The sequence below is a fragment of the Ceratotherium simum genome, chromosome 5 (genome assembly GCF_057802395.1).
Source record: "Ceratotherium simum simum isolate JZ-2026a chromosome 5, ASM5780239v1, whole genome shotgun sequence".
Lineage (NCBI taxonomy): Eukaryota > Metazoa > Chordata > Mammalia > Perissodactyla > Rhinocerotidae > Ceratotherium > Ceratotherium simum.
Genome location: NC_141904.1, coordinates 85,699,964 through 85,712,148, shown reverse-complemented (window position 1 = coordinate 85,712,148; position 12,185 = coordinate 85,699,964). Strand labels below are relative to the sequence as shown.

At 46.0% G+C, this 12,185-nt stretch overlaps 1 protein-coding gene across 2 annotated transcripts in view; it reads right to left on the bottom strand.

The window, feature by feature from the left end:
* The window catches only part of SYN2 (synapsin II), a 224,078-nt gene that overhangs the window by 44,690 nt on the left and 167,203 nt on the right, over positions 1 to 12,185 (bottom strand). Inside the window, exons 11-12 of one of the 2 annotated variants that reach the window (XM_087431526.1) lie at positions 4,637 to 4,697; positions 368 to 617 (exon numbers count right to left, since the gene is read on the bottom strand). In XM_087431526.1, coding sequence (XP_087287652.1) covers positions 368 to 617; positions 4,637 to 4,697 — 311 coding nt within the window. The remainder of the gene's footprint in view (positions 1 to 367; positions 618 to 4,636; positions 4,698 to 12,185) is intronic. The other variant, XM_087431525.1, reaches the window with a different exon arrangement.

Below are 12,185 nucleotides of genomic sequence, written 5' to 3'. Positions count from 1 at the left end.
AAAAGGAATGGAAAGAAGAGTAGGAGACAGGATTAAAACAACAACCACCACCCTAAGTACAAGAATAGGAGAGGGGGGAGTAACTCTGCCTTATTGCCACTCCCCAGGAAGAAAGAGGGTTTGAGCTTCTAGCTAGACCTTAGACTTTCACTTCCCTCTTTCCTACCCTCCCCAATCAACCCCAACCATGCCCCCAACCAAAAAAAAAAAAACCCACCCCAAACCAACCCTCCCCCACAAAAAACCCCACAAAAATATCTGTAGGAGGAGGCCAGATTGAAGGTGCTTTCTAGCAGCTCTGGAGCCCAAGGCCTGCGAGGAGGGGCAGGAAGAGGGGAGGGGAAGGAGCTGCTGAGTTGTCTCTTACTTGAGCTGTGGGTGAGGCTGGGGCTTCTGTGGTGGAGCAGCCGGGGGTGGCTGGGCCTCTGCCAGGGAGCTGCTGCTGAAGGGTGCATCTCCGTGGGTGGTGGGGCCGCCCAGCAGCTGAGGAGCCGAGAAGGAAGAAGAAGAGGAGGAGGAGGAAGAGGAGGAAGGTGGCAGTGATGGTCCAGGGGGGAGCCGGCGTGGAGGCAGCACCTTGCCTGGGGGTTGCATTCCTTGGGGTTGCCCAGGGCCCCCTAGGTTCAGTACAAGAAAAACTTCATAATTTAACCATATCAAAGGGTTTCCTTATTAGAATCTACATCTCAAAGGGTGTGGTTAGTTAATTACCGAAAGGATAAGCTCTATTACAAAAGCCACTGGAGGCTCTGAAGGGCTCCAGAGCAAGTCCCTGGTCACCCTCATACAACGCCACTACTTGCTCCTCCTCAGAGACACAGCACCTCAGTCACAGCAGAAATTAGGAGGACAGGGAAGAAAACATGGGATGAGTGCCTGCCATCATAGGTGAGGTCTCTTACAGAAGGCCCCCCAGACCAGAGGGACCTCACCCCTCTTCCCCAGAGTTTCCTCAGGTACAGACCAATCTGCCCCATGGTTTACTAGGAGGTCTCAAGTTCCACACAGCAGACGCAGTACAGGGCGGTGGAAAGAGCACTGGTCTGGGAATCAGAAAACCCAAGATATAGTCTATCAGTGACTCCCTGAGCAAGTCAGCAAACTTCTCTGTGCCTCAGTGTTTCTAACCATAAAATTGTTAAAAAGTTAAGTCCTAGTCTAGTTATCTTTCAAGACGGTAGTGTTTCAAAGAGGATAATGGATGGGAAAGTTCTTCAAAAAGTATTCTGTGCTTTATGCTCATCAAAGATCACTGATTTACATTGTTTTTATGGAGCTGGCTTTGTCCTGCTCCAAGCCTCCAGTGTCTGACTGCCACACCCTGCCCCACCAGGGCTTCATTTTAGCATTAACTCATGCCCATGATCAGGATGAATCTTTTGTTTCCAGGCACTCTTTTGCCTCTTAGTATCATCCTCAGGGGCTTCAGTCCCTCTCAGGTATGTGTGATGAAATTCTCCAGAAATCCAAGCCCCATTCTCCCCTGGGGATGTTGTGGGCACCATCTGGCCAAGAAAAGCCCCCTAACAAGGATCAGGATACCTTTCTCCCAGCATAAGACAGAAAACCATCAGTTGGCCTGAAGAGAAAAAAGGCCATTCTTCCTCTGGGGTTGACAGGCAGTAAGTGTAGTACCAGATTGCTCAGATTTTGCTGAGGAGGGTTCCTACACTCAGAAGTCAAAAGATGTCCCCATCAGCACATACTGACTAGTGGAAGTGATGCATAATTGGCCTGGGAGATCCAATTTCTCAGTCTCAATCCCGGAGTCCACATCCACGGGCCCGCTGGAAGGAGTGGGCTTATAGAAACTCAAGAGCAGCTAAGGGTTGTGTTGTAATTTAGTTTTCTAGAAACACCAGAACACATGTGCCCTCTGGAGAGGCAGAACTGTATGTCTATACCACTGTGCATCCATGACTGTCAGCCCATTTCCCCAGTACATGGCATGGGCTCCACTTTATCATCAATTACCAATTAATACCAGGGTTAGTTACACCTAAATAAATAAATGAATAAATAAATGGAATTTTGCATGTTTAAGAAGTTCCAAGTTCAAATCAGATAACTAATGAAGGTGCTAGATTAGCAGATTATAGTTAGCCAGTTTTTGCCTTTTCCAAAGTTTGGCATCATTTATATTAGCATTTTCTTGTAAAGTACTACAGGTTGATAGCTCAGCCTCTTGTACCAGAAACCTGAATGCTTTCCCACCTGTACAGAGATACTTGAACAGCCAGAAACTTTACAACTTAACACTGAAGACAGATATAACTTTTCCTTTATTGCACATTAAGCTGTACAAGAGAGTCACAAAAGAGTGGTACTTCAATCACACTTCCAGCATTGGCTGAAGTTCTCCCAGCTGGATTGGTACAAAAAAAGGGACAACATCAGAAAAGAAATGGGTACAAAACACCTGAACGGCAATGCTATACTGTGACATGGATGTCCCCCAGGCCACAGAGTTGTCCCTTAGCATGCTGCCTGAGGGCACATGACAGTCAGGTTATGCTGTCTGCTTGCATTTGACAGTGGGAGCCCCAATCAGTTTCTCCCCCACCTGAGAGACCTTGGCTGACACCATCCTGGAGCCTGACTGAATTCAAATGGCAACTTTGTATTTGTGGCTCACAAATGTCACATGGAAAGCACCTGGATATTCACACTGACAACATGCAGAGAAGCAACACCACCACCAGCTCACCACTTGGACAAAAAAATTTAAAAGTAAATAAATAAAATGTATTCCTCCATTCTGGGAAATGTTGCTTTATTCCTTTCTATCATTTCATCAGATTGGGAGGTATTTAAGGACCTGATTCTTATGCAACCCATCTGGAAGTGCATAAATGCATATATGTATATATTTACAACAGATTGACTACCATCATCATCTAAGGGAAGGATCACAGACAAGAACAGTCACACTCAATGCATTTCCCTGTGGCCTCAGAATTTGCCAGCAACCAATGGAGAAAACAGGACAGGTACCCCTTGACATATACATCATGTAACATACCACCAATATTTTATTCCTCAGACCTGGTAATCCAGAACAGTGACATGTAAGTATAGAAGTGAGAAGGAATGTAAAAGTAGAGCTAGAAGCATTTCTTCTAAAAGGTAAACTGCTGGCATGAACTCCCATGCACCACGGTGCTAGAGGAGGCCACTGGTGCCCATTCCCAGCCTGGCCAGGAGATTGCAAGATGAGGCCTGGTTTAATTAACTGCCTCATCACCTGCCCGGGAGCTGCTTGTGGAGGAAAGAGGACAAACTGGTGAAGAAGGTTCTTCAAGAGCCGCGGCTGTGGAACCTCTGTCCAAAACACAAACAAGCTAAAATCTGAGACAGTTCATCTCAGGAAAGATAAAGCTCTTCATTCTCTGGACTCCAGAGGGCTCTAGTAATAGCTGAGAACTAAAGGAGGAGTCCACCTCAGAGTTCTGTAGGCAGTGTACCCACTCAAGTGAAAAGGGACATTTTTGATTTGGTCTCATGTTATGATGCCTCAGGAGAGGCCAAGAGCAGAATGGTCGAATCCCTCCCAGACTTGCAGTAGCTCCCTGTATTCTATGACCAAAATTGCTAAAGAATCATTTCTGCACATAGGTCAAGCTTTGGGGAACACGAAGCAGCCTCAGTTTCACAGAAGCACACATATGGCCAATTCAGAAATAGCAACAAAGAAGAAACAACTTAGGGGGACTAAGATCAACACACAGAAAATACTCACAAGTTCACTTTGATATTGCACATCAGCGGCCCCATTTTTTTGTCTAATTTCATAGCTAATTAGTTAATAACAAAAAAGAAGGGTACACTGGGATGTAAAATACAGAAAACATTCCTGAAAATAACTTGTTCTTTATATTTCATGTCATCACTAAAAACACAAGAGCTCTACAGGCACAGCCAGCCTATTCACATAAACTCAAACTGCACCAAATTTTAGCAAATGGAGAAAAAGGTGGATGCCTTCAGATTCAATGGATGAAGCTATGGAAATTAGACCTTGAATATCTCTTAAACTCCTATCTATTTACCCTAGGCATGCAGAAAGGAAGCAAAAAGCACAGTTCATCAAAGATCCCAAGCACACTCATGGAGGTAAGCAGGGGGTGGGAGGCGGTTTAATCTGAGCCTGGAGGAGGAGAGGAGTTGGGTTTTATTTTTGTGGTCTTTGTTTTTCTCCTGTCCACCCCCCAGTTCTATTTCACCCCACATTATGTAATACTTTAAAAAATACTATCAAACCACCCAGAAGATAGAGTCACACTGGACTTGGGAGAGGCACAATTCTTCTGTACACTGTTGACAAACAGCCCTGGAATCACAAGTTATACAGAGAAACGTAAGTGAGCATTACAAGCACGAACAGGAACAGGTAAACAACCAGACAGAGGAGCTGACACTGCATAGGAAAAACACAGTCCAGTCAGCATTGAAAGAACGCAGAAACGGCACCAATGGGAGGGTCTGTTGCTCCCCTCCCCGGTTTCCTTTCTTTCCTTGTTTGTTTTTGGCTTAAAATTTCTCCTTTGAAAAATTAACTACGAATCACTTTAAGAAGCTTGGACTTGTTTTGGCCCTACTGCAATGCCATTACAGTCGAGAATATACTGTAAACAACCTTGGGGGGCTGGCCGCTGAGGTGGGGTCTTGCCGGAGTCCGGATCCTTAAGTGTTCCACTCTGGAAGACAAAAATGCAAAAGAGATAAAAACAAACTCCGAGCAGATTCCAAAGAAAGACCCTATGCCTCTGTGGCACGGTTGCAGTGGGATTCAGTGGGATCCAGTGGGATTTGGCCCAGAGGCTTCTGCTATTTCCAGAAATGCCTTAGCTTCCGGGGTGTTGCTGGGGCACAGGTGTAGGCAGTCTGGAGCTTAGAACCACTCTGAAAGGCAGTGTCTCAGACCTCCTCAACCCCTTTTTTCATATCACTCCCTTTTAGACTTATTCTTTCTAGAAGCTTTGAGTCTTCTAACAGCATCTGGTTTCTTCTCTGGGGGCTGCCTGATGTCCAGCACTCCCTTGTACTCACAGGCCTGGCTTCCTGAAGGAAGGATCAACACAAAACTCCAGAGGGCTGATTGGGCTTTAGGCAACACCAGGGGCTGGAGAGCCCATGGGGCTGGACAAGGTGACTTGCCTAGACTTGGCTCACCTCTTGTGTGGAGGTAACTCTGGGGTGGGATCAGCTCTGAGGCTGAATCAAGGGTCAGATCCACTCTGGGCTGGGCAGGAACTCCCACAGGGAGGGACTTGAAGGAGGAGCAGTCGTTTGTTTCCCAGAATCTTCCTTACCCGCAGGGAAGGAGTAAGACGTTAATGTTTGCAAAAGCACTCAAGGCCAAGCTGTTTTCCCCTCTCAAAGCATAATTACATTTTACCGAACAACATGGCTCCACTCCCATGCTTCCTCTCCTCCCAGCTATGACTCTGATTATGCCCTGACAGGATCAAAGATCATGTGACTTCAGTTTGTCTAACATTTGTATTAAAGGCAGTGAGCATTTGGAGCTTGAATTCAGCGCAGGGGAAATGCTCTACAAAGCCTAAGGGCTGCCAAGTGTGCCGATGGTGATGTCAAAGAGGGAGCTTCCGAGGCAAGGCTTTACAATGGGCTAAAGTATGTCTTCAGCATTCTCCCACTTCCTCTTTTAGTGCTTTTCTCCCCTTGTGACATGCCCCCCAAGCCTTACTCCCACACTAAAACTGTTTCTCCTCCTGTTCCCCATTTCCCATGGGCCTCTGATTCTGGCCATCTATCTCCCTTCCTGCCTCATACGGCCCATTTTCAGCCCCACTACCAGGACAGCAGAAGTGTTACCGTTTCCAGGATCGTGGTCTTTTTATAACAGCATTGCCTAAAACTGTTCTACTAAGAGGATTTCAGATAGTAGGAGGCAGGGGGCCTTTGAAATGTCCTTAGTGCCACCACATCAGAGGGTGCCCACTCTATCTATAATCCCCAGCCTCTCACAGATCACAGCAAGAACACCAACACTTCCTTTCCCCTTCTTCCAAGAACTCGCATGGGTCTTGGTCTGAGCCCTGGCACTGAATTATCCACACCCAATAAGCCAGCTAGAGACCATGCCATCTAGTCAGCCATTAAGACCTATCACGTTTTCCCTCTTGGCATTTAAGATGCACCATCTTCTCTTGACCAACTCTGGTCAGGCCTATATAACTTCTTGTTTAGACTACTAGAATAGTCTCCAAATACTTTTTTTTTTTATCGAAGTATAGTTGACATACAATATAATGTTAATTTCAGGAGAATAGTCTCATAATTCTTTAGTCTCTTCTCTTTCTTTTTTTTTTTTTTTTAAGATTTTATTTATTCATTTTTTTCCCCCCAAAGCCCCAGTAGATAGTTGTACATCATAGGTCCACATCCTTCTAGTTGCTGTACGTGGGACTCGGCCCCGGGTTGGACGGAGAAGTGGTGCCTCGGGGCGCGCCCGGGATCCGAACCCGGGCCGCCAGCATCAGAGCGCGCGCACTTAACCGCTAAGCCACGGAGCCAGCCCAGTCTCTTCTCTTTCTAATCGATCTTCTCCATGGCTACCTATTATCCTCCTCAACTGCTTCCCTAATTGCTCTAAATAATTTATAACTAACACTATATATGTGCCAGGTAACATGATGGACATTTTTACGCAGTGTTTTCCTTAAACTTCACAACAGCTCTATGAGGTAGACACTATTATCAACCTGTCTAATTTTTAGGTAAGGAAACTGAGGCCAGACTAAGTCAGGTAATTTGCCCAAACTCATACAGTGGCAGCTAATGCAGCTGAGATGGGAGCCCAGGCAGCATGATGCTCACTTTCTCTTCCTATTGTCTACAGGATGACATCCACATTCTTCAGGCTGACATCAGAAACTCGCTTCAGCATGGCTGGGAATTGACCCTTCTAGCCTTCTCTCTTCCTTATGTCCTCCACACATCTGCTCCTTTCAGGCCTGACTCCTCACTGTTTATTCTCTAGTCTAGGCCACTCCATTGTTTATGCTGAGTACCCTCCAGGAATACCTTTTCTCCTTTTCTAGCAATCCAATCCAACACATCCTGTAGATCTAAGTCAAGTTCTAACCCATCCATGAAATCTTCCCTTCTAACTGCCCCTTTCAATTGTGATCTCCTCTCTGAATCATATAATAGCACTTAGTAGACTCATAGTACTGAAGGAGGGCATTTGCAGCACTGTCTTATTATCCTAAAGACTGGGATAATGCTTCTAAGAAGACTGCCAGATCCTTGAGGGCATAAACTATGTGTCTTCATCTTCTCATGAATTCCTAACACATACAGTGCCCATTTTTTTCAAAGAAAAATTGGGATATATGGCCTGATATGGGAACTATTTATAAAAAAGTTAAAATAGTTAGAATAAAGAATATTTTGGAAAATTCAAGACTATCATCATTTTACCAACATCATCAAGCACAGGGCTGAGCACATAAGAGGTCTTTAATAAATGCTTGTTAAATAAATGAACATGCAACAAAAACAATGAAAATTCAAAATAGAGTAGAATATAAGTCTTTTAAGAGAAAAATCTTGTTAAACCATAGACATTAAACCATACTGTATTTGGTATCAACTCTGGTAAGCAGCTTGAAAATGCTCAGGTTAGGGAATTAAACTTGAAGCCTGCTATACGTGCCTGTATATCAGGTGCAGAAGGTCAAGTTGAAATAAGCCTCAAAGAAGTAGAAATTGCTTCCATCAAGACTGACCAACCCAGCCAAGTTAGGGACAACTTCAGGCCCAAGAGTTCTTTCCCACTGTGATCTCTTCTTTCTCTTGACCTGATTGCCAACTGGAAAAGAAGTCTGGGGCCAGAATATAGTGTTTGGTAATGGGCACACAGGATACCGGAGTTGCCTTTTTACCTGGGTTCCTGACATGCTCAGACTGGGCTGGGCATCATCCCCACCCCCCAACACACACACACACACACACACACACACACACACACTGCCACATAGGTCTCCAATAGCAAGTCTTTAAGGTTGGGCAGCAGCACACACACACACTGCCACATAGGTCTCCAATAGCAAGTCTTTAAGGTTGGGCAGCAGAGTGACTGAGGAATTTGGGCTCTTGGGTTAGGAAGACCTTGGGTTAAATCTAAATCTGCCACTTACTAATTTTGCGACCTTGGGCAAGTTATTCACCACTCTGCACCTGCCTTTCCTCAAAAGTTTTCTATGATATAAAGTGAGATTATCCATCCATCCATCCATCCATCCATCCGTCAAGTGAGATATCTATAAGCACCCGGCCCTAGTAGGTGCTAAATAAGATACAGCAGATGATGGTGATGGTGATATTGATGAGGCCTTTTCCTAGGTCTCACTCCCATGATAGAAGACCCCCTGCAGTGTGCTCCCACTCTTGGTCTTCGGAGAACTTTATTCAGTTGTGATGGTATAGCCTCCTCTGGGCTCCCTGACAAGCCATCAGCGTCACGGCCTCACTGCCTCAGAGGGATACTCAGATGAAAGACAGCAAAATTCATACAGTTGGTGTCTTGCCAGCCCTTTCTCCAGGACCTCACCCTGTACAACTGACAACTGCCAATGAATCACCTCAGACATTGGTCAAGAACTAATGGTCAAGATGTTCTCCTCCCAGAGAATTGTTATTTTCAGAGATGGTTATGGAAGACCATAGAGCACAAGGGCTGAACCAGGGCCAATGGGCAAAAGCTCCAGAAAGGTAGACTTTCACATATAAGAAGAACTTTTCATAGTAAAAACAGTGGAAGAGGCTGTCTTGGGAGGTGAGTGTATTCAAGCAGAGGCTAGAGAATTACCTGACAAAGATACTGTAGAAAACATTCCTTCATTAAACATTAGATTAGATGAACACTACAATTCCTTCCAACCCTGAGAATTTATGATTCCCAGAAAAACTTTAAAAATCCCACAGATTAAGCTCTAATGATAGAATTCTAATGGGACACTCACAGCATGAGCTGACAGGGGTAATTATACCATGTAGGTTGGCCCTGGCTCTCCTCAGCCTCAGAAATATACAAATGAGACACCCAAAGATGAACCGAGCCCAAAAGGTCCCTTCCAAAAGCTTCAGGGGAAGAGCTCTCAGAGGCAGCCCTTTGAGCTGGAGCCTGGGAATGTGCCTTGGGCACCGTTGTCTGGCGCCTAGAGAGCTTCTCCTGTCCCTGGCTCCACCAAGGTTGTGGACTGAAGACTTCCCAGGGGCTATAGGAGGCAGGAGAAGAGTCCCCTAGGACTGTCCCTTGCCAGGCTGAGACTCTCTGGCTCTGCCCACAAGCCTTCTGTCTGCTGGGGCTAAGAGCCTATTCCCTGCGGGGTTTGGCTACCACGGGATCTGTCTCCAGTCACCAAGAGCTGCCTGGGATGCCGAATTCCACAGAAGTCTGACCACTCTGGCGTCACTGCCGAAGTCTGGCCTGCAGCCAGCCTGCAGCAGGAACTCATGGCCAGACTGAGTTACAAAGTTTCCCTCAGGAAGCTAGGTTGACTCAAACAGGTAAGAATGTGAGGTCTAATGCTTGTGCCCAGCTGCACACAAAAAAGAAGGGGAATAAATGGCTTTATTGCCGCATAAGGAAAATACTCCAAACAATCCTGGGCTTACAGAATGACAACAGGCTCAGAGGGTGTCAGTTTGTAATGCTGCTGCCAAAAGTTTGATGCAGCTAGAGGTACATCAGTATCTCAACAAGGGGAGGTCACAGGTCCATTGCTCTTTTGGCTGTTAAGTCTCAGGAGAGAGCACTGTAATCAGTTCTGGGCACCTCTTTTAAGAGGGACACTGGTGGAATAAAATGGGTACACGGGGCAGATAGGATGATGAGAACTGTGGAAATGACATCTCTCCTCATGTGACTTTGGTCAAGTTACTTAATCTCTGAGTCTCAGTTTCCCCGAACAAGCCAATTGTAAGGATTAAGTGAGGTAATTGTGGAAGCACCCAGGACTGGCTAGAAGATCAAAATTAGTCATTTGTAAATCTGATCAAGATCAAGAGCTAGCCTGGGTAGTAGTGAGCCTCCCGGCACTAGAGGTGTGTAAGCAGGGTCTGGACGAACTCTTGTCAGATATGCTGTAGAGGGGGCTCAGGTAGTTGCAGGCATATAACTTCTACAGGCTCTTCTGGCTCTGGGCTTCCATGAATTCTTTCATGCATTTTTTCAGTTTTTCTGTGTGTCTGAGATATAAGACAAGCCCTTCTTAGCTGCAGAGACTTGAGCCCAGAAAGACCCCATGGCTATTGGGCCTGAGGAGAGGTGTCCTGCAGGCACAGGCTTTGAGGAGCTTGCCAAGGGGAATGTGCTGCTGCCCTTCATCAAAGCTGACTGTGCTGGTATCCTGTTATGCTGAATCCACTGGGCTTTAGTGATCAGAGAAGGCAGAGAGGCAGGAGAGAGCTGGTGAAGCTCAGAGACTCCTTCAGGTTGGTAAGTTTAGAACTCGGTTGTCAGGAGGAGGACAGCAAGAGTTTCCCTTACGTAGGGTCACAAAGGCCCAGGTCTCTTCATTCTTACGATTCCCTGTGTGCTGGTGGGAGCATTAAAAGGGTACAGTCCATGGCATTATAGGGCATTCTCTGAACTGGGGATCAGAAGATCTGCCTCTCCTGCTTATAAGCTGCGTGATCTTGGACAAGTCATTTGCATTCTCTTCACTGATATATAAAACAGAAATAGAAATACCAGCTTAAACCATCTCACATAAGAGTTGTTAGGCTCAAAATAACAGCTGTGCTTTGTAAACTGTGAAGTGCTAAGCAAAGTAATAATAAGTGAGCATCATTACTATTATTTAACTAATAATAAATATCAATCCAAAGGAATGAAACTATAACAGTAGGATTTCATGTATCAATGGAGAAGATATTGTTAGGTGGCTTCCCTGTCACCTGGTGCATAGTAGTTCAGTGGGGGTGGGGGGTAGATTCTAGGCTACGTTACACCAAGTCCACTGACTTGTTCCAGCAAGGTCCCTGAAGATGCAGAAAAGTCACTTCAGAAACAGTAAATATTAGCTCTTGAGGTGACCAGAAAGGAAATCACTGGTCTGGGAGAGAACCAAGCCCATGGATGAGGGTTTGTGGGTTTTTGTCAAAGTCACCTTTAATTTGTCATGCTGTGGCTTTCAGCAGACAAGCTGGGAGAGAGAAGCGCCTATCTGAGGTCCCAGCAGGATGGAAAGCTGAGGAAGGAAAGACATTGAGTGACTCAATTCTTGACAGCTGTTGGCTTGAGTCCAGCTACCCCCACCAAAGAGGAAAGCCTGTGCTTGCTCAGCATATCTGAGACAGGAAATTGGGAAAGGGTCTCAGGGTCTGGCCCCAGGAAAGAGGCCAGGCCAACCTCCTTGCTGGACACGCCACAGAACTATTCTGATCAGCTCCCCCAGGCCCTGCTCCCTGGGTCTAGGACCCTGGGGGGAATGAGGCAGCAGAAAGGAATGTGATCAGGAGGTTGTAGGTTCAGTCAGAGCAAAGGGGACAGCATACTTTCAGGCACCTTTGGATCTTTCTGAGATCACCCTTGCAGTCACCAGCACCCACCTTCCTTCCTCTGAAAGGTTATAAAAGGTGCCCAAACATGAGCTCCTCCTCCTTCTTTTGTGAGGGGAATTACTGCTCTGAGGGCAGAGCTCATCTCCTGGATTGGAGCCCTCCCATAATCAGTGATTTCCTAAGGACACAAGAAATGTCCCATAGGGGCAATCCATGAGACCTATGGGGGCACTGAGGGCCAGGTCACCCGAGGTCAGAATGTCAGCTTCAAGTGATTAAAGATGTCCCTTAAAAGTTAAGACAGCCCCAAAATAGTCAGTTTCCCTTAATAGTCTGTTGACGGATCTGGTCACTAGTGACTTCATCTGAACCTGCCTCAAATCTCACATTTTCAGCTTATACTCACTGGGGAACAAATTCCCTAAAGCCAATCCTGCTGTGGGAAGCAGGAAGGCCTTTCATTTGTCCTAAATTTACTTATTCTAAGCTAAATGAAGCTCTCATAGTCCCATGTTTGGTATCTGAGTTGTGTACCCTCCCCAGCTGCATGGCCCTTTTGACTCCAATGAAACCCCTTCTCAGTCTTGGTCTCCTTGCACTCAAGAGAATTCATCTTTTGGGGCCTTTGTAGCTGGAAAGACCTGGAT